This window comes from Aedes aegypti, chromosome 1 (assembly GCF_002204515.2).
Source record: "Aedes aegypti strain LVP_AGWG chromosome 1, AaegL5.0 Primary Assembly, whole genome shotgun sequence".
In the NCBI taxonomy this organism is placed as follows: Eukaryota; Metazoa; Arthropoda; class Insecta; order Diptera; family Culicidae; genus Aedes; species Aedes aegypti.
The window spans coordinates 167,614,650-167,639,825 of NC_035107.1; the positions used below are offsets into that span (position 1 = coordinate 167,614,650).

Consider the following 25,176-nt stretch of genomic DNA (forward strand, 5'->3'; position numbering starts at 1 on the left):
GGGGGATTTCGTTCAGTGTAAACGGGCTCGGTAAACAGGCGAAATTAAACACAATAAAAACAAAAAGGTCTGGCAAGCGGGCGAAATTGAATTTTGATCTGTCAATAGGCGATACATGATAAGGGCGTAATCAAATATATCATTTTGAAAGGGCGTGATCACAATTTTTCCAATATTTATTGGGAAAATCAATGATAGTAATTACACTGATTAGCGACATAGTCAATCATTCAAAACCAAATACTATGGAGATATGTTTGAAATAATAGCCTTTCTTATTAAAAATGAATAGTTAATTTTCTGGATGGAAACTTCACACGTCGATTTCTCGATTTCATGTCAATGTTAGTTTCGCCCATTTGAAAAAAGTTCACAGAATTGGCTGTTTGTTTAGTTATCATTTTACGGTTAGATTCTTTTTAAATATTACGCTTGTTTTTTTCTTTCTGAAGGGCTGTTGCAAAGCGTTGTCTGACGTCTGATGCTGGTCACCTCAAAATTTGACAACTCCGTGACGGCGAGGAGTCGGTTCGCCATTTTTGTAAGCTTCCAGAAAGAATCGCTTGGTTTTTAAAACTGTTGATCAATTCAGCCTAAAAACCTAACTATAAGGACTTTTAATCGTATATTTCATATCGCAAACGATGGCTGAATATCTAGCCTCGATTTTCGGTACGGAAAAAGACAAGTAAGTAGCGTACATTCATCAATACAGTTGAGAAAATATGGCTAACCTTTCCGGCATTTGTTTCTCGATCCAGGGTCAACTGCTCGTTTTATTTCAAGATCGGAGCTTGCCGGCACGGTGATCGCTGTTCTCGGATTCATAATAAGCCAACATTCTCTCAAACATGCTTGCTGCAGAATTTGTACGTAAATCCGCAAAATTCGGCCAAATCTGCCGATGGAAGTCATTGTAAGTATCACAACTCGTATGGTCAGTGCTGCCAGGATTATTCTTAGAATTAAAAGTTCAGCGAGGTGATAAAAGAAAAGGATGATCAACCAATCCCAGGCAATGGACATGCCCTATATCAACTGCAGCGATTTGCAGTAGACAGGATGTCCGGGCCCGATCTATCTGACAAGCCAATCGAGCCCTCTGTCACCATAGAAGATGGCGTCTCCATCATGTCGATAGCCTGACCAATCCACAAGATCATTATTTGACGTTTGAGCGGAGTAATGTTAGTGGTCCATGGACTGATGCACGAGTTCACTAATTTGACGTTTAAGCCTGATTGCTGCTGAAAAGGAATCGCTAAAGAAATTTTCCACAGCGATCTCGTTTGAACCGACATTTCTCGCGTAACTTTTCAAAACGGCCTATCTAACAATTCACACATTTCTCGATTACTTTTTCAAATCGACGTAAGTAACTTCCATACAGTTTTGAGAAAATTAATTCAGAAGAATCACAACCTGTCTTCTAAAACTGTTTTAAAATGAATCACCTTTTTCACATTTTTTCGCCGTGTACATTGCTTAAATTTTGCATACAAATAGCTCGCATTCAAAAACTAGGGAGTTCCTGTTATTTCCCACAAAAAAATTATTACAAAATGATAAGCCGATTTATTCAGTTACTTTCGACGTTTTTGTACCAGAGTAAAATCGGCTCAAGTAGGGTTTTGTTTTGATTCGTGGTTAAGTCACTTTGTCTCTCCATACAGCAGAGCGGCGAAAGTAGTGGTTAGGTTTAGGTAGCGAAAGTTGAAAATCTTACTTTCGTCGTTTTGTAATTCCGGAAAGTAAACGTTCTAAAAGTGAAAAATCGAGTTAGTTTAGAGCAAAATGTGTAGAATTTCGTCTGCGAAACACGTAGAATCGATAAAGTAAGTTTGTATACTTTTTTGACTTGAGTCTGTTTGAATAAGTTTTCGAGATTTCGAGTAAATCGAGCTTGAAGGTTGTGAAAATATACACTCAAAAAAATCCACACGTCGTTGTTACGTGAAAACATACGTGGTTTTTTTCCATCGCACTTTTTACGTAGCACTTACGTGGATCATAGGTAACACCGAATGAACGCATGAACAAGTGAACCTCATCAGTTCCATCGAAGTTCCACGTAACAGCTACATGATTTTTCACGTAGCTTTTACAAAGCTTTTCAATAGATCCTAGGGAAATTTTCATTTAAAGTTATCGGAATCAATTCAGGGAAATCAATCCTGTTTTGCACATGCTTTTTTATGTGTTTATTTTGAAAAAAGGACAAATAACTAAGGGATTAAACTATTATATTCCATTAATGGTTTCAAAACACTGACTGACCACCATCGCGATATCGATCGACGGGACCGTCGGAACAGTCCATGAAACGCACGTTCCTCGCAAATTTGTCCAGGGTCAGTTCCATTCAAAACAATCAACGTTCTGTAAATTGATGTAAAACAAGGTATAAAGTATAAATTAATTTGGAATTCTAAGGATTGTAACTAATATTTACCTTGGAATTGTTCTTAAAATTAGTTTGAAGTCCAGCAGCAGCAGCTTCTTTTTAGTATCGACCACCATTTTGACAACTGAGCTCAACAGAGAATGAACGCGATGACCAAATGAATTCAAATGCCTACGTGATTTTCACGTAAGTGCGATTGGTAGCCCCAGTAAGAATCACCGGGTCTCCATTTAGAGTTCATATATGCTCTGGTAATTATTACCTTAGTCAAGTGAATAGGAGGCAAAATGAATGCGGAATGATCTACGTGATTTTTCACGTAGCAATGACGTTTGGATTATTTTGAGTGTATTTTGAAACTGTATCAAAATGAAACAATTTTTCCCCACTGTGTTGCTTGTAGAGGGAAGCAGTGTAATAGAGTTCAACGTAAGAAATGAATTTTTTTCAATTTATTTGGAAATTACACTGAAATCTATAAAAACATCAGATAGGACGTTTTGACCAAAAATATGTACATAGAATAAATCACATAGGTCGTTCTGTTTCAACAATTGTTACATTGGACATTCACTTCGTTCATTTTGTTTCAGTTATAGTAACATCGGACATGTTGATTTGAGCACACAGCAAGCATGTTTTATTTCATTTTGTATCCACGTGCGTTGAACTGCTTCAACATTCAAGTTGAACTGCTCATTTTGTTGCAGTGTGATAATCGCAGGCACCAGCTGTGCTTTGTTCTGATCCATTTGAAGAAGGGACGAATGACCTTCGGGTTAAAGTCCCTCACAAACAACAACAATTTGATTCATTCAATACCACGCCGTCACTTTTTCCCCTCCGTCTATGTGTCCTATGTAACAACAGAAGGAGGGGAAACGTTGAGCTGTACATGGGACTTTTTGCTTTCTCGCTGTTTCTCTCTCAATCTTCCCCCCGTTTCAATGCTGGTTTCGCCCACACTTGTTCGTGTGTGAGTTACCCACTGCACGACGGGTGGTGACGACTGTGTTGCATTCGGCACCTGCCGTCGGCGCAAACAAGAAATAGCGGTAGGAAATGATGACGATGACGGCGCCGTCGATTGTGTTGTAGGAAACCAATGCCAAACAAATACATACAGCTCCTCCGCACTTCGGTGAATGATTGCTCTGCAAATATATGTGCGCAAGTCGCGCATGCACGTTGCTCGTGTTGCTGCCGTGCCAAAATATAGTTTTGTGTACCTCGTTCTCTTTTTTTATTAACATTAATATTAAATATTTGAGCGCATTCAATATTGCGAGGCAGAGCGACTCTGAAAATCTCGACATTTTGTTGCCGTGTGCTAATCGGAGACACCAGCTGGGCTTTGTTTTGATTCATTCAATCCCACGACGTCACTTCTTCCCCTCCGTCTATGTGTCCTATGTAACAACAGAAGGAGGGGAAACGTTGAGCTGTATGTAGGACATTTTGCTCTCTCACTGATTCTCCCTCAATTCCCCCCCCCCTTTTTATGACGGTTTCGCCCACATGATCATGTGTGAGTTTCCCACTGCATGACGTGGTGGTGGTGACGGCTGTGTTGCAATCAGCACCAGCCGTCGGTGGAAACAAGAAATTGCGGTGGGGAATGATGACGAAGACGACGCCGTCCATCTTGTGTAGTAACTTGAGAAAGGAGCCCACGCCTAACAAATACATACAGCTTCTCCTCTCTTCGGTGATTGATCGCTCTGAAAATATGTGTGAGCAAGTCGCGCATGTACGTTGCTCGTGTTGCTGCCGGGAAGCATATTTATATGCTTGATCGATCATGCATCTGAATCAGATTGATATCATTCCCCTATATGCACGCAATGTGCTAATAATATGAAAAGAGAAGTTGCAGCTGATCCAATCCAGCGAAACGGTAAAACATGGTTTGGCAAAAAGACCAAAATACAGTTTTGTGTAACTCATTCTCTTTTTGTCACTTGAGCGTTTTCAATTTTGCGAGGCAGTGCGACTCTGAAAATATCGACTGAAATGATTGAGAAGCAGTTATTATGGCATTCTATACATCTAAGTAGTGTCTCAGACACGCTTCTACAAATCATTCTACCTTTTAAACTCCATTTCAAAGCTTTATTCAGGAATGTCCAATGTAACATTAGAATCGTGTTTATACATAAATGTTACATAGGACATGTGGTTGGTTCTCTGATCAAAGGTCCAATGTAACAATTGATTAAAAGCGATGCAGTTTTGAACATTGGTCATTTTGTTAAGCTTTTAATAGATTAATTTGTTGTTAATATATCAGAACGAGTGTTCTAGTGTGCTGCTAAGTGGTGCAACGCAAATGATTTGCAATGATAATCTCGATTTGTTTACATTTGTTACTTAGGACGTTTTGAAAAGTTACGCGAAATTTCTTTTCAACTGTGTACTGCGATCAGAAAAAAGCGTTTTCTTGATCTTTTTCTTGCAGGAATTTCTCATGTATCAAGATAGGCCAAGAAATTAGGGCCCATTCACAAATTTCATAACGCTTTGAGGGGTGGGTGGGTGTCCAAAAATTGTTACGGTTCGTACAAAAATAAAAAAAGTATCAATACGAAAAGCGTTACAAGGGGGTGGGTGGGTGTTCAAAAAGACCAATTTTAGCGTTATGAAATATATGAACAAGCCCTTACTTTCCAGCAGCAAAGCAGACTTTAAGCGGTGCCAAATTCGGCCGTTCCTATGATCACGTAGAAAACATGGCCCCGCTCAAACGTCAAATAGTGAACTGAACAAAAAGTTCACTATAAGGCTATCGCACCCTTCTCTTTCCAGCAACAAGATCAAACGGGATTTATTTTTTTGTTGTTTCCGTATGAAAACAATCCATATGCGTGCGTGTTCAAGAAAAAAAGGTGATTAAACGTCAGATTGCCTTATTTGACTTTTTGTGGTGTCGTGTAATCTATTATAAACAATAACCTGTTAGTTGAACTTTCTATTTATAAACCTGATTCGCTGCTGAAAAGTAATGAAACGATAGCAAACTGTTTCACCTTAAAGGCCGGTTTGCTACTGACAAGAAAAGGAATCGCCTATCTCGATGCGTGGAAAATTTCTTCCAAGAAATGGTCAAGAAAATCACTTTTTTCTGATCGCAGTACGCAGTTGAGAAGAAATGTCACTTCAAAGGGGGCTCTCTGTAGGAAATTTCTTGACCCTTTCAGTCAAGGAATTTCTTTACTTTTCTTGAGCAAAACAGCATACTTAGCTTAAAGCGAAGTATGCACTTCAACAGAAAAGTAATCGCCTATCTCGATGCATGGAAAATTTCTTGCAAGAAGTGGTCAAGAAAAGCATTTTTCTTTGGAACTCACTGTAGAAAATTTCTTGACTATTTCTTCCGCAGAAATTTTTACTTTTCTTGAGCGGAACAGCATACTTAGCTTAAAGCTAAGTATGCTGTTCGCTCAAGAAAAGTAAAGAATTTTCTTGACTGAATGGGTCAAGAAAATTTTCCACAGAGAGCCCCCTTTGAAATGACATCTCATCTCAACTGCGTACTTTGATCAGAAAAATGTGATTTTCTGGACCATTTCTGGGAGGAAATTTTCCACGCATCGAAATAGGCGATTTATTTTCTTGTCAGTAGCAAATCAGCCTTAAACATTAGAATAACGATACTACAAAGGTATATTGATTCCAAATACCTTGGACACTATTGTTTTAAACAATTGTCGCATAACATATGATCTCGCTCTAAAAGCCAACGGTAACCAAGTGTATAGCTCGGTGTTTTTGGGTAAATGAATGGATCAATATCTCATGAAGCGATTCTCAATCCTATCAGCTCCACTTTCAATCATTTACGAGCCAACTGGAATATATAGGTATATGAAACTTATATCGATAGTCATCTTGATGTTAATATTTCTTTGCAATCAAAACTTTATTTTGACAATGCTCTTGAAACTTTAACTCATTCCATTTTCGAAGCAATTCCAAAATGTAAAGTAAAATTCGAATCCGTGATTAAAGACGATGATCTTGAACTCTTGATGCGTATTAAAAACTGGAAGAGAATGTTATTTCAACGCACTCACGATCCTGCTATGAAAATGATATGGCAGGATCTGCAGAAACTTCGGTTTTCTCTGTTAAACGAAAATTTTGAAAACAAAATTTCTCAATTGAACCCTAGCTTTAAGGTGAAGATGAATCGAAGCCAAAGTTCAAATTTTCAAGAGCACGGATCTGGAGAACCAAACATCCGTTTCAGCTGAAAACTTAATCGATTGATCACTAGCTGGCGGTGACTTATCGATTAGGTTTTCAGCTCAAACGGATGTTTAATTCTCCAGATCTGTGCTCTTGAAAATTTGAACTTTGGCATTGATTAATCTTCACCTTAAGCCCTTTTGTAAATTATCAAAAACTTTGAAAAAAAAAACCTCGGGAGCCAATTTCAGCCTTGAAAGAGGAAAACAAATGATTACTAACTAATTGCGAAAAGGCTCAGAAACTTGCTATGCAGAATTCCTGTAAGAGCTGGTGTTCCTCAAGGCAGCATTTTGGGGCCAATATTATACAATATTTTACATCTGATTTACCTGAGTTACTTCAGGGATATCAAAAATCTGTTTGCGTACACACATACTTGCAACAATGGAAGATTTCTCCTAATGTTTTCAAAACTCAACTAATATTATTCCCACATGAATCAAAAGCTCTTTATTTGAAACCATGTTGAGACATGTTGTTGTAATGAGAGGGATTCCAATAAATTGGCCAGGTGAAATTAAGTATTCGTGAAAAATAAGTGAAATTTTCGGTTAAATGGCTGATTTTGACAATGCTTCCTTTTATAAGATGGAAAGGATTATGGTAGTTTTTACCTTCTGTTACCAAAAAATTAAAAATCAAAAGGGGGTAGGTTTTACCCTAACTACCCGTAATTCTAGCTTAACATTGAATATCACTGAACCAAGAAATATCATGAAAAGTATTAAAAACGTCACATACTTCTCCGTTAATTGAATTCCTATCCATTTTATGTGTACCTAATAACATCCATGTACAAAACCAATAAAAATCGTTATGAAACCTCATAATATTCATCTACCAATCCTCTGGATTGTACATGAACAAAAGTCATGTATGCTGTCAGATAAATGCTATGTGATTTGCTGATGTGAAAATTTAGTCGCTTTATAGCAGTTTTTTCAAGATGGCGAATCTGGTTGACGAACTTCTGGCGGATTTAGGATTCTCGGCGGATTCACTGCAAGTATTTCAACGTATGTTCCTTAAAATTACGTAAAAGCATAAAAAAATTAAATTGTTTTTTTTTTCAGTCTGCGGTATTCGTTTTTATGAGTTAATTACATATTCAGTGGAAGATTTTGAGTCTAGCTTAAGTCAGAGCGATATAAATTGGAATTACCACAAAGTGTTCGAATACGTAAATGCCTGGCGGAAACGAAATGTAAGTTAAATGTTTTCAAACAAATATTAAAAGTAAATCTATTGTCAATGTTTACAGAAAGCAGCGATTCTCAAAGTCCTAGCACCTGACTTACTGGTAAAACAGGAAAACGTTCAGGGAGGACCGGTGCAAGCGGATGACGACGGAAAACAGCCGGAAGAAACACCAGACAATCCAGTGCAGTATCAAAAAGTGGCCGGCGGTGCGGAGTCAAACGCCAATCCGGTGCAAGCCAAAGACGACGGAAAACAGCCGGAAGAAACACCAGACAATCCAGAGCATTATCAAGAAGCGGCCGGAGGTGCGGATACAAACGCCAATCCAGTGGAACAGGTGAAGGGAGGCTCCGAGACAACAAGAACGGTTGATTCTGATCAGCAAGAGTCCACGCCCAAGACAGTGGCCGAGCCAGATGGGACATCAGCAGTAGATGCGGGAACACCAAACAACGAGAAACACTCCTATTCTGAGGAGGAACATATTTCGGAAAAGGCCATCACGCTTACAGCTGGTCTGCTTCTGTCTCTTTTGAATGGCAACGAAGAGGGAAAAAGTTTGATTGAGAAGGCAAAAATTTGTGAACTATCCGATAGTAATCAGCATGTACTTGCCGGAACCATCGCTCGATTCCACCTGAACCACAGACGTAAATTACTTACGGAAGATCTGGAAAGTTATTGGTTGGCTATAAAAAGTCTTTTCAAGTTTGAGCGGAAGGTAAGCAACAGTAACGGGAATTGAGGAAAATTGTAATGTTTACATGTTGATTTGTTTGTAGGAAAATTACTTCATCTGCAGAAGCGGCCAACGACGGAACCACGGTGGTAAGATCGCCAACAAAATTTCTAATCTGAAGCAAAAGAAACGTAAAACAGATCTGAACGAAGAACAACACTGCAAGCAAGCCAAACTAACAGCAAGGCCCGAGACATCTGCTGATCCTTCTTCTGTCGAAGCCACAGAATGGTTAACCTTGAACCAGGAACCTTGGTCTGTTGTACTGGAGAAGTGGAAATCCAGTTTCCCGATTAGAAGAAAATATCTTCAAAATCGAGATTCACTGCCTATGCTGTTGTCCAAGTACTCACACTTCAAGACTGCTCATGGATTTCAACTAGTAAGTAATAGCTTTATACTTAAATAGTTTGAAAAATACCGTCAGATGGGGCTTTTCCACACTATTTCAACTTTACAAATGTTGATGAAACATAACGATTGCATAGCTTTGTGATATACCTTTTACATAGGGTAAACTGTCCATATTCGCATAACAGTCTCACATGGTATTGTATTTCCTATCTACATGGGACTGTTATGCGAATATGGGCAGAAAAGAACTACTTGGGCACTTTCAAGATTCACTTTGGCATGGGGGTATTCCCAACCGAATTGACCTGAAACTTTGCAATAAGATGCTCATTAATGCGATGCATATTGTGGCCAAATATGAGTTCGATAACTTCAAAAAAAAACCATTGCCGAAGTTATTCTAAAGTGCCAAGAACAGGATTCGGCTCCCTAGCAAATGTTTTGTAGCTTGCTCAGACTTTTTTGAAAAATATTGACTAGTGTATCCTGTTATTGTTGATATTATTACAATAAATTTGCATGTCGTTTTGTAGAGCATAGGGAGCCGGACCCAATTCTTGGCACTTTTGATTGACTTCGGCAGTGGGTTTTTTTTGAAAGCTACAAAAGCTCATATTTGACCACAATATGCGTTGTAGTGAAGTGCTCCATATTGCAAAGTGTCAGACAATTCGGCCGAGAAAACCCCCCCATGCCAAAGTGAATCATGGAAGTGCCCAAGTGGTTCTGCACCCTATGTGGGATAATAAAAGCGTTGAAGACACAAAAATGCTCAGATTAATATTTATGCTGCAAATAAATCCAAAATGTAGCTGTTCAAAGTAGCCACGTCTGACGGTAATCTTATTTCAATTGTCATTTTTCATTTATAATTCTTTTATCAAAAGGTGGATGTCGACTTCAAATTCCTGAATATTGGTTGCTCAGATGGACTGCTTAAGCTTGAATCGGCAGCAGTTGCAATAACTACGTTCATCGCTAAAAAAGCCACCGATCCCTCAGCTGTGAAGTTGTTGAAATATTTAACCAGCAGTAATGTTAGCCAAGGTTTGCACATTAAAAAAGAAACACTAGCAATTCATTTAACTCTTATATTTTATGTTTCTAGATACCAAGCTGTGCGCACTGCTACTTGGATTGAATACGGTGCTTCCACCAATCGTCGCTAGTGCAAAGTTCAAACCAACCATTTGTGTGGCTCAAGAGGATACGGTTGTATTTGTCGATTCATGCGAGAAAATCGTTGAGAAAGTTCAATCGATTTACGCGTCGTATGTTGATCGAAAGCTACCTATTTCACCAAAACTAGTCGCCGTAGGAACAGGTCCGGAAAACTTAACCGGCCGTTACTATGTGAGTTACACGGACTTGTGCTATGAGTTTACATCATTTGCAAGGGCAATCGACGTGCTGGTCAAACTCACACATCTGTTCGGTTTACCCTACTCGAAGATATCCAAGCTTGTTTGGCATTTCATCAGCAACTCTATCTATGGCATTGAGCAACGTGAGTCGTACGCAAGTGTAAATCGTCTCCACAATTTCCTGACTCAAGCGGAAGGTCCTTTAACAGTGAATCATGATGAACTGCATGTTTGAACACTGTAAGTCGGATTTTGAGAGCGCTGTTGTATATCTCGGTCATCTGAAAAACCATCATAGAGTTCCAGTAAACTACCGCTATAGATGCACCGTACCAACCATTCCTGTATGCAACCAAATTTTTTCTAAACTATATCCGTTCAAGAAGCACATTATCGGACACAGCAGCTCAGAAAGCGTTCACAGAACGAATGTCCCGCAAAGTAATATAACAGATTTGGATGATCGAACTGTGGCTGAGAGTATAGATCACAATACAAAACGGCAGAGAATCAGCATGGAACTCAGTAGCGAGAGCGAAGGGGGATTTTCCGACAAAATGAATGAAATCGAGAGATCAGCTACAGCATTTACTCTTAGTTTACATGTTAAAATGAATGTTAGCAGGAAAGATGTATATGATATTCAAAGAGGAATAGATTCAATGTTCACAGAGATAGCTAATCAGTTACAAGATCTTCAAATGATAGCACCTAATCCAGATTTGTTTTTTTTTTATGAAAGCTACATCTCAAAAATGAAAAACATTTTCAAATCCGTTAGCTCCGATCATAAACTGTTCAATCACTTGAAGCAAAAGCAAGGGTTGCAATTGCCATCCATAATATGTATTGATAAGACTGAAGATCTTTTGAAAAGAGAAATATGTATTGAAGAAGAAAAAGAAATCGAAAACAACAAAAGTTATATGATAATGATGCCGAATGAATTTCAAATTTCAACTTTTCTGGAATCAAATAATACATTGGACACAATATTGGACCACACTACAAAACTTCAAGAATCAGACAGCTTTTTGAATTTCGTGAATGGCTCCAAATGGAAACAAATTTGTCAAAAGTATGAAGGGGACATTATTGTTCCAGTTTGGCTGTATTCTGACGAATTCGAGATAAACGACTCGCAAAGTTCACATTCTAACAGACACTCGATTTGTGGTATCTACTATAATTTCCCAACCGTACCTGACCAGTTCCGCTCGAAGCTTTCTCATATATTTGTGGCAGGAATGATCAAAAAAGTGGATATGAAAGTTACTGGCATCAATAAGCTATTAGCTGTAATGATTGACAAATTCAAGTCTATGGAAGAAAATGGAATCAAATTGAACGTTAAAGGAAAGTCTGTAAATGTACGAATTATTCTGTGCTTGCTGCAGGGAGATAACTTGGGGTTGCATACAATGTTGCAATTTTCCAGTGGTTTCAACGCCACGTTTTACTGTCGTTTCTGTCGGAGACCAAAGGACTTGCTTCAAGTTGATGTCAAGGAACATGCAGATTGCATGCGCAGAAAACATGATTACGACGAAGACTTAGAACTGAATAACCAGAGTGAAACAGGTATAGCAGGTAATTCAATTTTTAACGACTTACCATCATTCCATGTAACGGAAAATAGAAGTGTAGATGCAATGCATGATCTTTTTAGCGGTGGGATATGCAAGTATGGATTGGTAGAAATTTTGGATTATTGCATTCACGAAAAACATTTTTTCACTGTTCAACAATTCAACCACCAAAGAAAAAATATTTAGTAAACATTGCTCTGATAGCGAGCTACAAAGGATGCCCGATATAACTAGTAGTTACAATAGCAAAGAGAAAAAAAGGTCAGTTTCGTTTAAAGTAACATCCAGTGAGATGCGATTATTAATTCATTACTTTCCTTTGATTGTTGGCTGCTTTGTACCAAGGGGAGATGAAATTTGGAATTATTGCAAAGCATTAATTAAGCTAGTTGATATGTGTCTCAAACGATCTTTTACCGAAGCAGAAATAGACAATCTTAAAGAAGCTATAGCAATACACCATGAAATGTACACACGGTTGTTCAACAAGGACTTGAAACCTAAGCATCATTTTGTCGTGCATTACCCAAGTTTGATTCGAAGTTCTGGACCAATAGAAAAGATGATGTGTTTCAGAAACGAAGCAATGCACAAAAATTTTAAGCAATATGCACATATTATGTCGTCTCGCAAAAATATATGTTATACTTTATGTGTGAAAGCTTCTTTGCAATTTGCCTATCATTTGCTTAATGGTATTTTTATGAAGGATGAAGTTTATGGAGATTTCTTTGTCAGTGATATTCGACTAATTAGCTACTATGATAATATTTGTAAACCTATGGTCGTTAAAAATACTTTTGATGTTGCCATCTCAAACAAAATAGTTTACAAAGGTACAACTTACAGAAGCGGAAATTTTTTAACTTTGTTTGTCAGTAATATTTTATGTTTGTTCCAAATACTAGACATTATGCAGGAAAATGAACAATATTATTTTCTTGCTAGAATGTGGAAATCTGGAATTTTTGACGACCATTACATGGCTTATGTAGCATACGAAGCTTTACCTCTAGTTGAAATAATACCAATCGATGCATTCAGTAGTCCACCAATTACGGTACATAGAATAGAAGAACATTTATATTTTCGTTTAAAGCATAATTTTAATTCGATTGAATGTAATTAGCTTTTAAGGATTAATACAGATTATTTGTTCAATAAAGGATTTTAATTACAATTATTGTTTCATTCAATTTTACTAAAGCAAACCCCATATCTAAACTCACCTAAAATCTATCATAATCTTATATAAAAATCATTAAAAAATCAATTGTTTATCACCTGAGTATCACATACAATTCATCGACAAAGTTTTATGATTCATATATGTTTTTCACATCAAATGTACATGCTTTGACTGATGATTTTAATCAAAATCAACTCGCCAAAGTCTATGTGATATTATGATGAACGTTATGTGAAAAACTACATGGAAAAAAACTATGTATGATTTCAGATAAATCTTACATGATTCCTCTGTTCAGTGTAGAGTTGCGCAGAAATAGGACCAAAACGCCTTCTAAAAAAAATAAAAGTAAAATAAGAAAATATTTGTCATCAAAATTATAAACCAAGATTGTTTGAATTTATTACAACTCAATTCTTTCTAAGTTCACAAAAAAATAGATTTCCACGTTATTCAAAATGTTTTCACTTTCGATTTCAGTGGTAGCAAACGTATCCGATGAAGAAATGCAGGAGCATTACGACAATTTCTTCGAGGACGTATTCGTCGAGTGCGAGGACAAGTATGGAGAAATTGAAGAGATGAACGTTTGCGATAACCTGGGCGACCATTTGGTAGGAAATGTGTATATTAAATTTCGTCGCGAAGAAGATGCTGAAAGAGCTGCTAAAGACCTGAACAACCGTTGGTTTGGAGGACGTCCGGTCTATTCGGAGTTGTCGCCGGTGACCGACTTTCGCGAGGCTTGTTGCCGTCAGTACGAAATGGGCGAATGCACTCGGTCGGGATTCTGTAACTTCATGCATCTGAAACCAATTTCGCGAGAACTGCGCCGGTATCTGTACTCAAGACGACGTGGGCGATCCAAATCAAGATCACGTTCTCCAAAGCGCGGTGGTGGAGGCGGCGGAGGCGGAGGTGGAGGTGGACGTGACCGTTCTCCACGCGATCGTCGCAGATCTCGAAGCCGCGATCGCAAGGGACCCGAACGAAACGACAATGGACGTAAGGGAAGATACTGAGGCGAAAGCGTTCTGCACAGATGCTGGTGAACAAACATTTTAGTTAAAGGTAAATTGTGTTTGCATAAATCCAATAACTAAGGATATTCTTATAGTTTTGTCCATGCTATAAACTTTTAGCCAATCAGAACCAATTCTACCACTGGCTATATTTTCTCTATAAGTTGAATACATTTTCAAGTATTTGTTTTATGTCAATAAACTTACAGTAACGAGATGCAACAATTCCCGAAAAAATAGTCGTTTTCTTTATAAATTGATCCGAAAATAGCTCAGGATTATCTCTTAGTGCATTCTAGACACTGTACCGTATACACACCATGCTTTGCGCACCTAGGGCCTAACTTTGCACAAGTTGAAAAAAAACCTTGGAAAAATAGTGTCCGTTTAAAAAAAATAAATACGGCGAATTTGAAAATGATCGTTAATTGTATGGTCAATGGAAATTTCATCAGTGTTACGTATGTTTGTCTGTGCCACCACTCCATAGTGGTTTCTGCGCTCGTGTACATACACGTTACATGTCACCAACACTACTTAAAGAGTGCTGGTGGAAAATATAAACAAAGATCAGCGTCGATGTTAGAAAGACACTCAGGCATATGGACTTTCGAAATTCAAAGGAAGCCCTTATAAAAATTCGACACAAGAAATCGGGTTGAATTTCATAATATCGTCCAAAAACTACGTGGTCATTTATGAGAGAGAGGGGGGATATTCTATTCTTGGCATTTTTAAATCACTTCGCCCCCTGCAAAAGTTACTTAGCTCAAATTTTGTCACAATATGCAATATGACCCTCTAATAAGTGTGGGTTATAGCTTTGAGATTAGCAATTAAGCTCTACACACTGAAAAGCCAAGGTTAAAATCTCAGGTTTGCCCTCCCCTTGGTTATGCTGTTACAGGGTGTCTACTCATTTACAGAAATGAAATTCACTGAGATTTCCAGGTTTCAAAAAAATAATTCCAGGTTAAAAATTCTCCAAAATATGTGAATACAGTGAAACCTCCATGAGTCGATATTGAAGGGACCATCGACTCATGGAAATATCAAATCATGGAACAGCAATCCTTTGCAAACCTGCTTGTAAGGACCATCATAGTAACCATGAAATTTTGTTTTTAGTATGGTTCCATGAGTCGACATCAAGTCATGGAACATCGACTCATGGAGGTATCACTGTAGTTAATTTGACGATTTGATGATGATTAAAAACTTTTTTCAAATGAAAGGCGAAATAAATTTATTTAACAAAGTATTTTTCGCTTCAATAAAACAATAATATTTTTTGTTCTTAACGTGTAAACATATGAAAAAAAAATCAAACAATTTTGTGGTTTTCATTTAATTGACACGAAAATCAATTAAGAAAAAAAAAAACCTTTCCCTTAAAATTGGATTCAGATGTATGGACATCAGCGATGGACATGCAATATTTTTTTTCTAGAGATCGTTTTGTATTTTTTGCTTTGGGGAAATCCGGGCTGGTATGGTATGGTATGGGCAGGTAGTATGATCGTATTGCAAATAATAACTTTAATGGCCTCTTGCTTAAAAAAAAATGAATGAATTGTGAATACTAAAAAAAACCTATCAGGGAGCACGAGATGAGAGTTTGATTCCGAAGTTGAACACACATTTTTCGAAGTATATTTCTAATGCCATTTTTTTGAATTTCTTATGACATTACGACAAGTATAGCATCTCGATTTGCTTTAGCTTTTTTAACATATTACTCCGCTGATTTCTTTAAGAGTTTGTTTTGAGATTTTGCACGAACTTTCTAAATAATTCTTCCAAGAATTTCGTTTTATATTCCTTCATTGATTCAATCTGGATTTTTTTCTAAAGATAACCACATCAGGAATCATCCATCCACAAATTATTCCATTGATTTCTCTAGGACTACCTCCAGCATTCCCGTTTAAAGCATCGTCAAGAATTCAAAATTCCTTCAGAAAGTTGGGACGAACCAGCCAAGGGTTGACAGTCTCGTTAATAAAGACAATAATAATAATTCCTTCAGGAATTCCTCCAATTTTATTTTTTGGAAAATTTCTCAATAAAATTATTAAATATTTTTTCATGTCATTAATCCGGCGAAATTTCAAGGAAATTTTTTAGATTGTTTTGGAGAAATAAAACAAAAATCTGCGGCGTTGAATTTCGAAAGACAATCCTGGAGTAACCTAAGATGAAACTTGTGTGAGTTCTAAGTACGCCTTGTTGAATTCGTACCAGGATCTCTGAAGGTGAAGATGCATCCAAGACAAATCTTGAATTTTCAAGAGCACAAAACTAGAGAACCTGACAACTATTCACACTGAAAATTTGATCGATAGGTCACCTCCAGCGAGTGACAAGTGAGTTAAATGTTCAGCATAAACGGCTGTCTGGTTCTCTAGACTTATACTCTTGAAAATCCGTGGCTGTGCTTCGATGCATCTTTACCAGAAAGACCTCCTAAATGTTTGATGAAATTCTTCCTAAAATATAAAAAAATATAATCTCTAATATAATTTTCTACAAGACGTTTTGAAGGAATTGCTTGGAGAAATTAGGACAGAATTCCTAAACTTTGAATAAAGTTTTAAATAATCCACAGAGATTGGGCAATTTAATTTGAAAAATTATTAGAGAAATGTTTGAACCACAGCAACAATATTTTGAAGATATGCTGGAGACATTCGAAGAGAAATTTCTGTAGGAACCTAATGAGGAATCCTGGAATTAAAATTATCAAGATCTTCTTCATAATAGATATAATCGAATAATGCCCGACGGATTTTTGGAGCAGGTCCTAAGAGTAATCGTGGATGAATAGCTTAGCTTAGCTTAGCTTAGACTGCAGTCAGGTGGGATTGTAGGGAGGAATGTTAGTGTGTAACCTTTGCTATTTGGAGACCGTGTTTTCCTCTGCATCTCCACAAAGGTTGGATGGTTGTTAATGGGGAGGATCGTTGGGTCACAGGATTTTTTTTTTTGATAAGCGATTAGACCATGATAAACGATTATTTGTGAGATATAAACATACTTAGGAATATAATATTTTCAATTTACATGGAAAATTTTCAAATATGAGAAAATAATGTCATTACTTGAAGTGACGAACCATTCAAAGTTTGTTGAACATGTAGCTAAAAGCAACATTCCTACAGCTGTTTGGATATTTTACTCAAATTGAAAAAAAAAAACGATTGGCTTGACCATCACATAATATTCTTATGCCGACACTTACAGTGGCGAACCATTCAACGTTTTTTGAATATAATGAAAGTTTTGCAAGTCTACACTTCTAGCACGGACAAACAGACCGAACCATTCAAAGCTTTTTTTATTTATAAAAATATAGGTAAGGGATTTTATATAAAAAATATAAAACAAAAAAGTTATGAATAAGAGTTTATGTCGACACTTTCAGTGTCATAGTTTGTTGAAAAATCATATTTATGTAACGATAAAATGTGCGGTCATACATATTTTACAGATTTGAAAAAAAGCATGAGACGAGCTCACCAATTGATCCTTCATCCTTGATTGAGCAGCCACAATCCACTTTCAGCTTCACTCGTTTGCTCGGCCTCAGAAGCACTCAGAAAAAAAGGGCGCGCGACCCGAGGAAAAACAAACTAAAATTACTCGGGCTTTTTCCATGCACTCCAAAGAAAGCGCAACCCGAGAAAAAAAAACTGACGACTTCTCGGGCGTTCTCGACACACTGCTCGGACTTTCTCGACGCACTGCCCGGCAGAAAAGAAACGCGTCACCCGAGAGGGAAAAATAACTGACGACTTCTCGGGCGTTCTCGACGCACTCTAAGAGTAATCGTGGATGAATAATTGAAAAAACACTTATGAAAATGCCTGGAATATATGAAGGAATTTGTGGAAAATGTCGAAACGATTATCCAAAAAATTTGGGATAATCTTTTGTGGAAGCTTCGGAGTGCTCTAGAATTTTTGGACCGAATTCTGAGGAAATTCCTGTACCTATCCATTGAAAAATCGCTGTTAGCCTCCCTGGAGAAATTTCTGAAAACATTCAAGAAGAAATTACTGGAGAAATTACAAATTCCTGAAGCATTCCTCGAGATCTGACAAAAATATCATTAAGAATTTGTAGAATAGTCGCCTAATAGGTTTCTCTTTAACCTCTAGCATTTTGTACCAGGATTCACTGCTTAAGAGATAATTTTTATTACAATATAGGCTTTAGAGACCATTACCAAACTGGAATTTTGCATTAAAATGGTGATTAAGACTCTAAAAAAAATTGCTTCTGAGAAATGTATTTTTTTAGTGTTTTCAACTTATCAACTGCTCATGAACGACACCCAACTGAACTGTACTTGCCTCTACCAGTTTGGCAATCTTAAGTTCTGATTACTTGTCTAAACATTGTTTATGCTGATTAATAAAAAACCGTATAAGGACTGATCAAATCAACTAGTGTTTTGATAGCGGCGCAGCCGAAAAATTTTTTGATTGAGGGAATGTTTTGTCACATAAACGACATATTCTACCATTTATTATAGTTTCAAAATAATTTCCCTGAGTGTAGCCGAAATTCCCTGAGAATTCCAGGTTTTTTCCAGGTTGAATAAAATTCCCTGAGAATTCCAGGTTTTCCAGGTTTTTCCAGGTAGTAGACACCCTGTGTTAATTCTCGATTACTTTTTCAAATCGACGTAAGTAACTTCCATGCGGTTTTGAGAAAATTAATTCAGAAGAATCACAACCTGTTTTCTAAAACTGTTTTAAAACGTATCACCTTTTTAACATTTTTTCGACGTGTACATTGCTCAAATTTTGCATACAATGAGCTCGCGCTCAAAAACTATGGAGTTCCTATTATTTAACAGAAGAATTTTATGACAAAATGATAAGCCGTTTTATTCATTTACTTGCGACGTTTTTCTACCAGTGTAAAATCGACTCAAGTAGTGTTTTGTTTTGATTCGTGGTTAAGTCACTTTGTCTCTCCATACAGCGAGGCGACGAAAGTAGTGGTTAGGTTGCGAAAGTTGAAAATCTTACTTTCGTCGTTTTGTAAATCCGAAAATTAAACGTTCTAAAAGTGAAAAATTAAGTTGGTTCAGAGCGAAACGAGTAGAATTTTGTCTGCGAAACACGTAGGATCGATAAAGTAAGTTTGTAAACTTTTTTGACTTGAGTCTATATGAATAAGTTTTCGAGAATTATCGTTAGAAGACGACAGTCGTTCTCTAATCAAATTAAGTCCAACACGGAAAGAATCTGATTAAACCATTTTAATTGGCGCTAACTGCCCTGTCATTCATCCTAACTGCTATTCTTTCCTTGTCCCTTTCCTATTGATCACTTACAGATCCATTGTTCTACCTTTGTTGCGTCGCGGGGCACCCTTGTGCTCCTCTCGACTTCCCCGCTTCCGCCGCTGGCACAGTATAGCACCCTTATCGGTGTCCCGACATGTTCACCATCGCTGATCCTCTCTTCACGATTCAGCGTAATGGATCGCGAATGAGGCCTTAAAGGCCGGTTTGCTACTGACAAGAAAAGGAATCGCCTATCTCGATGCGTGGAAAATTTCTCCCAAGAGATGGTGAACAAAATCACTTTTTTCTGATCGCAGTACGCAGTTGAGAAGAAATGTCACTTCAAAGGGGGCTCTCTGTAGGAAATTTCTTGACCCTTTCAGTCAAGGAATTTCTTTACTTTTCTTGAGCGAAACAGCATACTTAGCTTAAAGCCTGATTTGCTACTGAAAAGGAATCGCTAAAGAAATTTCTTGCCGATTCCTTGCAGGAATTTCCTACAGCGACTCCCATTTGAACTGACATTTCTTTTCAACTGCGTACTGCGATCAGAAAAAAGCGCATACTTGATCATTTCCTTGCAGAAATTTCCCATGCATCAAGATAGGCTGAGAAATTACTTGTCAGCAGCGAATCAGGCTTAAAGATAAAAAATTGAGTTTATTCTACAAGTGGCATGAGGTGACAATTGTCGGTGTCGTATAGCGAGGTGACAATACTCGACTCGAGTGAAGTGACTCTCCATTTGATTTGCACGGTGTGAATCGTATCTTTCAACAGGCAAAAAACATCATACTGAGTGCTTCAATGAGCCTTTGTACGTGCTATAAATTCTTTTGTTCTTTTGACTTTTACTGTGCCGTGTGTTGGTGTTGTCTCGCTCTCTCTCACGGGTAACTTGAAAACAGGGCGCACAGTAAAAGTCATACGTTTTATAGCATGCATAGGATCATGAGCCTCTATACGTGCCATAAATTCTTTTGTTCTTTTGACTTTTACTGTGCGCCGTGTGTTGGTGCTGTCTCGCTCTCTCTCACGGACAACTTGAAAACAGGGTGCACAGTAAAAGTCAAACGTTTTATAGCATGCATAGGCTCATAGGGGGTGTTGCGGCCAATTCACTTGATCGGACTGTAATATTGTTTGTGGAATAACTAACACATTGTTTTTCAACTCAAAACGATTTAATAAAGAAAATTTGAATTTAGACGTGTTTGCGTTCACTGCTCACGAAAGAAAGAAAAAGCGAATGGAATGATGCAAAGAATGGACCAGTGCACGAGTTCACTAATTTGACGTTTGAGCGGTGCCGAATTCACTTGTTTCCATGGTCACGTAAATAACACGGCACCGCTCAAACGTCAACGAGTGAACGCTTGCATTGGTCCATAGAGCAAAAAGTTTTTTTTCTTGTTGGTGCCACTGGTACGCTTCCGTCACGTCCGTCCATCATGGTAGGTATCGCCACTGGTAAAACCAAAATTCATCGCAGCAACCGTGTTGCTGGTTTTGCAGCAAATTTTCATTTATTTCAAATCACCGAAGCTTGAAGATGGGTTTCCATCGAACAGGGGGATTCTTTCTTCTATTCATAGAACTGCAAGAGTAATTCTTTAACGTTGCCCATTTGCGCTCGGACAAGAATGTACCTTTATTCAATTTATTCTTTCGATCACGTAGTAAAAGGTGTAAGATCCTTATAATGTTTATAACAATTTGTTTTTTTTTCTCGAATGTTTTTCTGATGATACAGAACGGGTTTTTCAAAGCTTAATTTTTATCATATTCCAGCGTGGAGCGTTAAACAGAAAAACGGGATATTTACAGCCAAAACGACTAAACATAATTATTGTTGCAACAGAGAAAAGTAATGTTTCATACTGGTTTAATAAATAAACACTCTAAACTGTTAATCTCCTTCCGTGAGAGAGCTTCGCTATGCGTTCTTAACAAAGTATCGGTGAAGTGTGTTTTTTCGAGCTAGAGCTAGAGCTGCCGCTGGATATCGATGTGCCCGATGATGATGATGTAGGATTAGACAACCGCCAGTTTTCCAAAAGTTCCTTTTGCACTTCCACCGGCAATGCATTGAACACATCCGGATCAACATTTGAGGGCATACCGCTTTCATTGGTCGTCTTTATGCTTCCGCTGCTGGATGGTCCTACCGATTCTGCGAGTAAGGACGGTTTTGCTGGAGTGGACGTGGAAAGATGATTCTTGAAAAATCCTGTAGAATTCGAACAGAATGGAATGTTTGTTGCGTTTGTACCACTGCTGGAAGGCTCTTGGTCGTACTCTTTCGAATTGAGTCGTAGGTCAGCTACACGAAGCTTGCTGGGGGACGAGGAATCATCTTCGTTGGATGGTAGCAGACTGCTATTCTTTCGAGCCAGAAAAGTTGCCAGACGACGACACTTTTTAGGCGAGGGTTCGGCATCAGACTCTGAACCAGATAGCGATGCTATTGAAGCGGTATCTGAAAGACACGTGCTAGACGAGGGATCGCAATCCATTGCAGTAGGGAAGGACCGGTTCGATGTGAAACTGTCACTTAATGTAAGCGATTCATTGCTTAGGTTTGTAATGGATTGTACCTCTATGTCGGACTTTTTGATAAGGAAATTAGCTATCGATTTGGAGCCGGCCTTACGCTCTTGGAATTTGAAAAAGGAAAGTCCTAATAATGTTATATTGAACGGTTGTCGTAGATCAACCATTCGCTCGAATACCTTCATCACAACGGCTAGAATTTTATCCTGAGCTCCGTCAGCCAAAACCAACTTGCCATCTTTGTGCCGAAAATAGGATGGCAGTATTTTATCTTGTTTGCATTCACGATGACTCGTTTTCTTCACCGAATCGTGTTTTCTAACTGTTACTTTAATAGCTATGGGAATGCGACCATCATCGGCAATATTCTTTACTAATCTGACCAACAAATGCCGAAACTTATCTTCAGCGTCAGCCCGAATAGAAATCGCGGGACAAGAGTCTTCTAAACCAACTGATTTTGGTTTCCCGGTTTGTTTAACCGGCGTATCGTCTTTGCCAAAAGACATTTCTTTCAGTTTACTGGACTGTTCATACCCTAGGCGTTTCGAAAGTTGATGAAGTGGAGCTTCCTGAAGTTCCTGAACAGTTCTCACACCACATTCCTCTAAAATTTGAGCAGTCTTGTCACCGATACCAGTCAAACTTTTGACTGTTCCTAGCGATCTCACAAAGCTCGCAGCACAGTTCGGAAGCAACACCGTCTGTTTGTCTTGCTTATGGACACCGCCCACGAGTTTCGCTAATAACTTATTATGAGCTATTCCCGCACAGCACTTCATACCTAGTTCGCAAAATATGCGATCTCTTATTTGTTTTGCCATATGAGAGGCAAGTATTAACCTTCTGTCACAACCACAACTACACGCTCTGCGGAATACCTCTTGATCCGACAGATTGGAATCTTCCTTCGGCGGGTATATGAATCCTTCGACATTCTGCAACTGTTCCAGATTGAGCTTTTGTTCTAGCTGATCATTTATCTCTCTCGTTACGTCCAAATAGTTTTCATCCAGCCCTAATTTTTCTACATTGGGCGTGAATTTGTGCATGATTTCGTGAATCTTTGCTGACATTTGCTTGTATTTGGTCAAATCCTCTCCATTAACGAGCACTAAATCTGGGCACAGCTTTGTGGCTTCGTTAATTAACATCATTTTCTTAATGCCATATTCTCGCGCGATGTAATTGGATGTTACCACATTAAACCGCTGTTTGACGCCCACCGGTTTGTCCTTAAGGCTTGGATCCAATATCTCTTCAACCTGCGCGTAAAAATAGTCCATGTCCACATGTATGATAACACGAGGATGGTCCTCTACATCGTTCTGGGTATCCAAATCTTCCATTGTATGTTCCGCTGTGTACGTTCATCCAAGACCATTCAACTGGGACCAACAAGATCTGAAATCGGCAGAAGAAATAAAATTTGGTTCATATTTAGCATATCTCGAAATTTTCGTTTTGGATCTATACTATGAACAACCATAGTAATATTATTGTTAGATGCACGCAGTATTCAGCCAACAATTTTGTATTTGTCGTATAATTTTATAATGTGGACACCTTGTGCATGCTGTATCTTTTTAATTTATCAATGAAATTTCAATCGGTTTTCGGCTAGTATTGTACAATGTTGTGATAATAAAAATTTTCCAAAATAATTAAATTTCACACGAATATGGAACAACGATTAGAACGGTCGATTTTTGGAGGTTATCAAAATTAATTAAATGGCTAGAAATGGCTGGAAAATTCAACAGTTTATATTTTTATTTTCAAAAAAAGGCTTGTTCTTCGAAAGTTATTTCTGGAACAACAATTGTACAGATATAATAAAATCATTTTTCCAATATATTTTTAGAGGAAACTTTTTTAAATTTGAAGGGAACTGATATGAGTAGATTTTTTTGGTTAAAAGTATGTCCTGACTGAAGTCCTAATATAGTATTAATATGAAAAATAACTTTCGGCTTCATAGAGTTACTAATTTAGTCCCCACGTTACATTTAAAGCACAATAGAAACACAATTGCTCTATTCTTAGAAGACCTTTCAAAGTACATTGACAATCATCAAAATTGGCAACACTGCTGTAATAAAATCGATTTAATTTTCCACATATTATTTTCATAATATGTTATTCTGAGATTACCAATTGAAATATTTGGAGAAAACCATTTACAATTTGCTGTAGATCGATAAATATGCGAACACGATTTTAAAAGTATGAGACTTTTTAGTAAAACTACAATCAACAGTAAAATTTGTACTTAAGACTATGGTTTAAACACACGATTTAGCTCTCGTTTGTACAAATATAGTTTCTTCAGTAAACCAAACTAGTTTTGAACACGCTTTTTACTTTTTTCTTTTACCGGGAGTGAAAGGATGGTGTATCAGCAAATTTGGCCATAAATAGGTAAATCACTAAAGTTACCTAATGTCAGAGAATGGTGGAATATAATTGATTTTCTTAAAGCTATACCTTTAGTAGAATAGTAAAGAATACAAACATACAAAATGTTCATAAAAATTAGGATTTTTGTTTTGCGAAAAATAATGTTACCCAAGGAACAATTGGTAGCTTTTAAGATACTTACGTGTTTAATACAAGCTGCATAGCAGCAACCATTGCTGAACAAATTTTTGGTTGAATCATTAATTGAATAAAATTAATTTCCGCTTATAAAAAAGCTGTTATTCCACTTGCAGTTTGTGTTTTGAATAAGAGCTGAATAAACCTCCGAAAATGCAAATATAGTAGCTTTTGTTCTACAACACATAAGAAGTTTAACAATTGACTGATTAAAAGCTTCTATAGGTTGTAGCCATCATTTTAGTAGCATATTGAACATTCGATTAACAACAAATCGTACAAAAGTTTTAGTGTCTAATACTTAAAATGTTGACCAGCTTGATTAGTAAAACTTATAAACAATGTGAATAACAGTACATGAGTATGCTCTTATTCAAGCAAAACATATTATGTCTTTTTATGTTATTTTCAAATGTTTCAAATGTTTTTCAAATCAAATCCAAGACGTGTATGCGATGGATGGATTAACGTAATGGACGTAATGGCGACGTAATGGATCAACGAGGGTAAAGTTCGAATCACATTGCACAGTGGTCCAGGAATCACTTTTACGCGGAAAGATGCATTTTGAGCTATAGAATGAAACATTATACAAAAACGGTCTTCTACAAAGT

At 37.5% G+C, this 25,176-nt stretch overlaps 2 protein-coding genes and 1 long non-coding RNA gene across 3 annotated transcripts in view; 1 reads left to right on the top strand and 2 right to left on the bottom strand.

The window, feature by feature from the left end:
• The first annotated feature begins 496 nt into the window (after positions 1–496).
• Positions 497–14,349, top strand: LOC5568279 (splicing factor U2af 38 kDa subunit). Its single transcript, XM_001657926.2, has 3 exons — positions 497–688; positions 762–916; positions 13,571–14,349. The coding sequence occupies exons 1-3, from the start codon at positions 645–647 to the stop codon at positions 14,110–14,112; spliced, it is 741 nt and encodes a 246-aa protein (XP_001657976.1). The 5' UTR covers positions 497–644; the 3' UTR covers positions 14,113–14,349.
• On the bottom strand, positions 1,985–2,776 carry LOC110679134. The gene is made up of 2 exons (XR_002502244.1): positions 2,453–2,776; positions 1,985–2,379 (listed from the first exon to the last, which is right to left on the bottom strand). It is a non-coding gene; the product is annotated as an uncharacterized LOC110679134 (long non-coding RNA).
• Positions 14,350–21,020: 6,671 nt separating the features above from the next.
• The window catches only part of LOC5568276 (DNA polymerase iota), a 34,208-nt gene continuing 30,052 nt past the window's right edge, over positions 21,021–25,176 (bottom strand). The window contains 2 exon segments of the mRNA XM_001657925.2: positions 21,021–21,390; positions 21,392–23,368. Coding sequence (XP_001657975.2) covers positions 21,348–21,390; positions 21,392–23,313 — 1,965 coding nt within the window. The 5' untranslated portion in view covers positions 23,314–23,368 and the 3' untranslated portion in view covers positions 21,021–21,347.

Coding starts and splice junctions, on each gene's coding strand:
- LOC5568279 (XM_001657926.2), top strand. CDS start 645: ATGGCTGAATATCTAGCCTCGATTTTCGGTACGGAAAAAGACAA. Junction 689..761: donor TTCGGTACGGAAAAAGACAA/GTAAGTAGCGTA, acceptor TTCTCGATCCAG/GGTCAACTGCTCGTTTTATT. Junction 917..13,570: donor ATCTGCCGATGGAAGTCATT/GTAAGTATCACA, acceptor TTTCGATTTCAG/TGGTAGCAAACGTATCCGAT.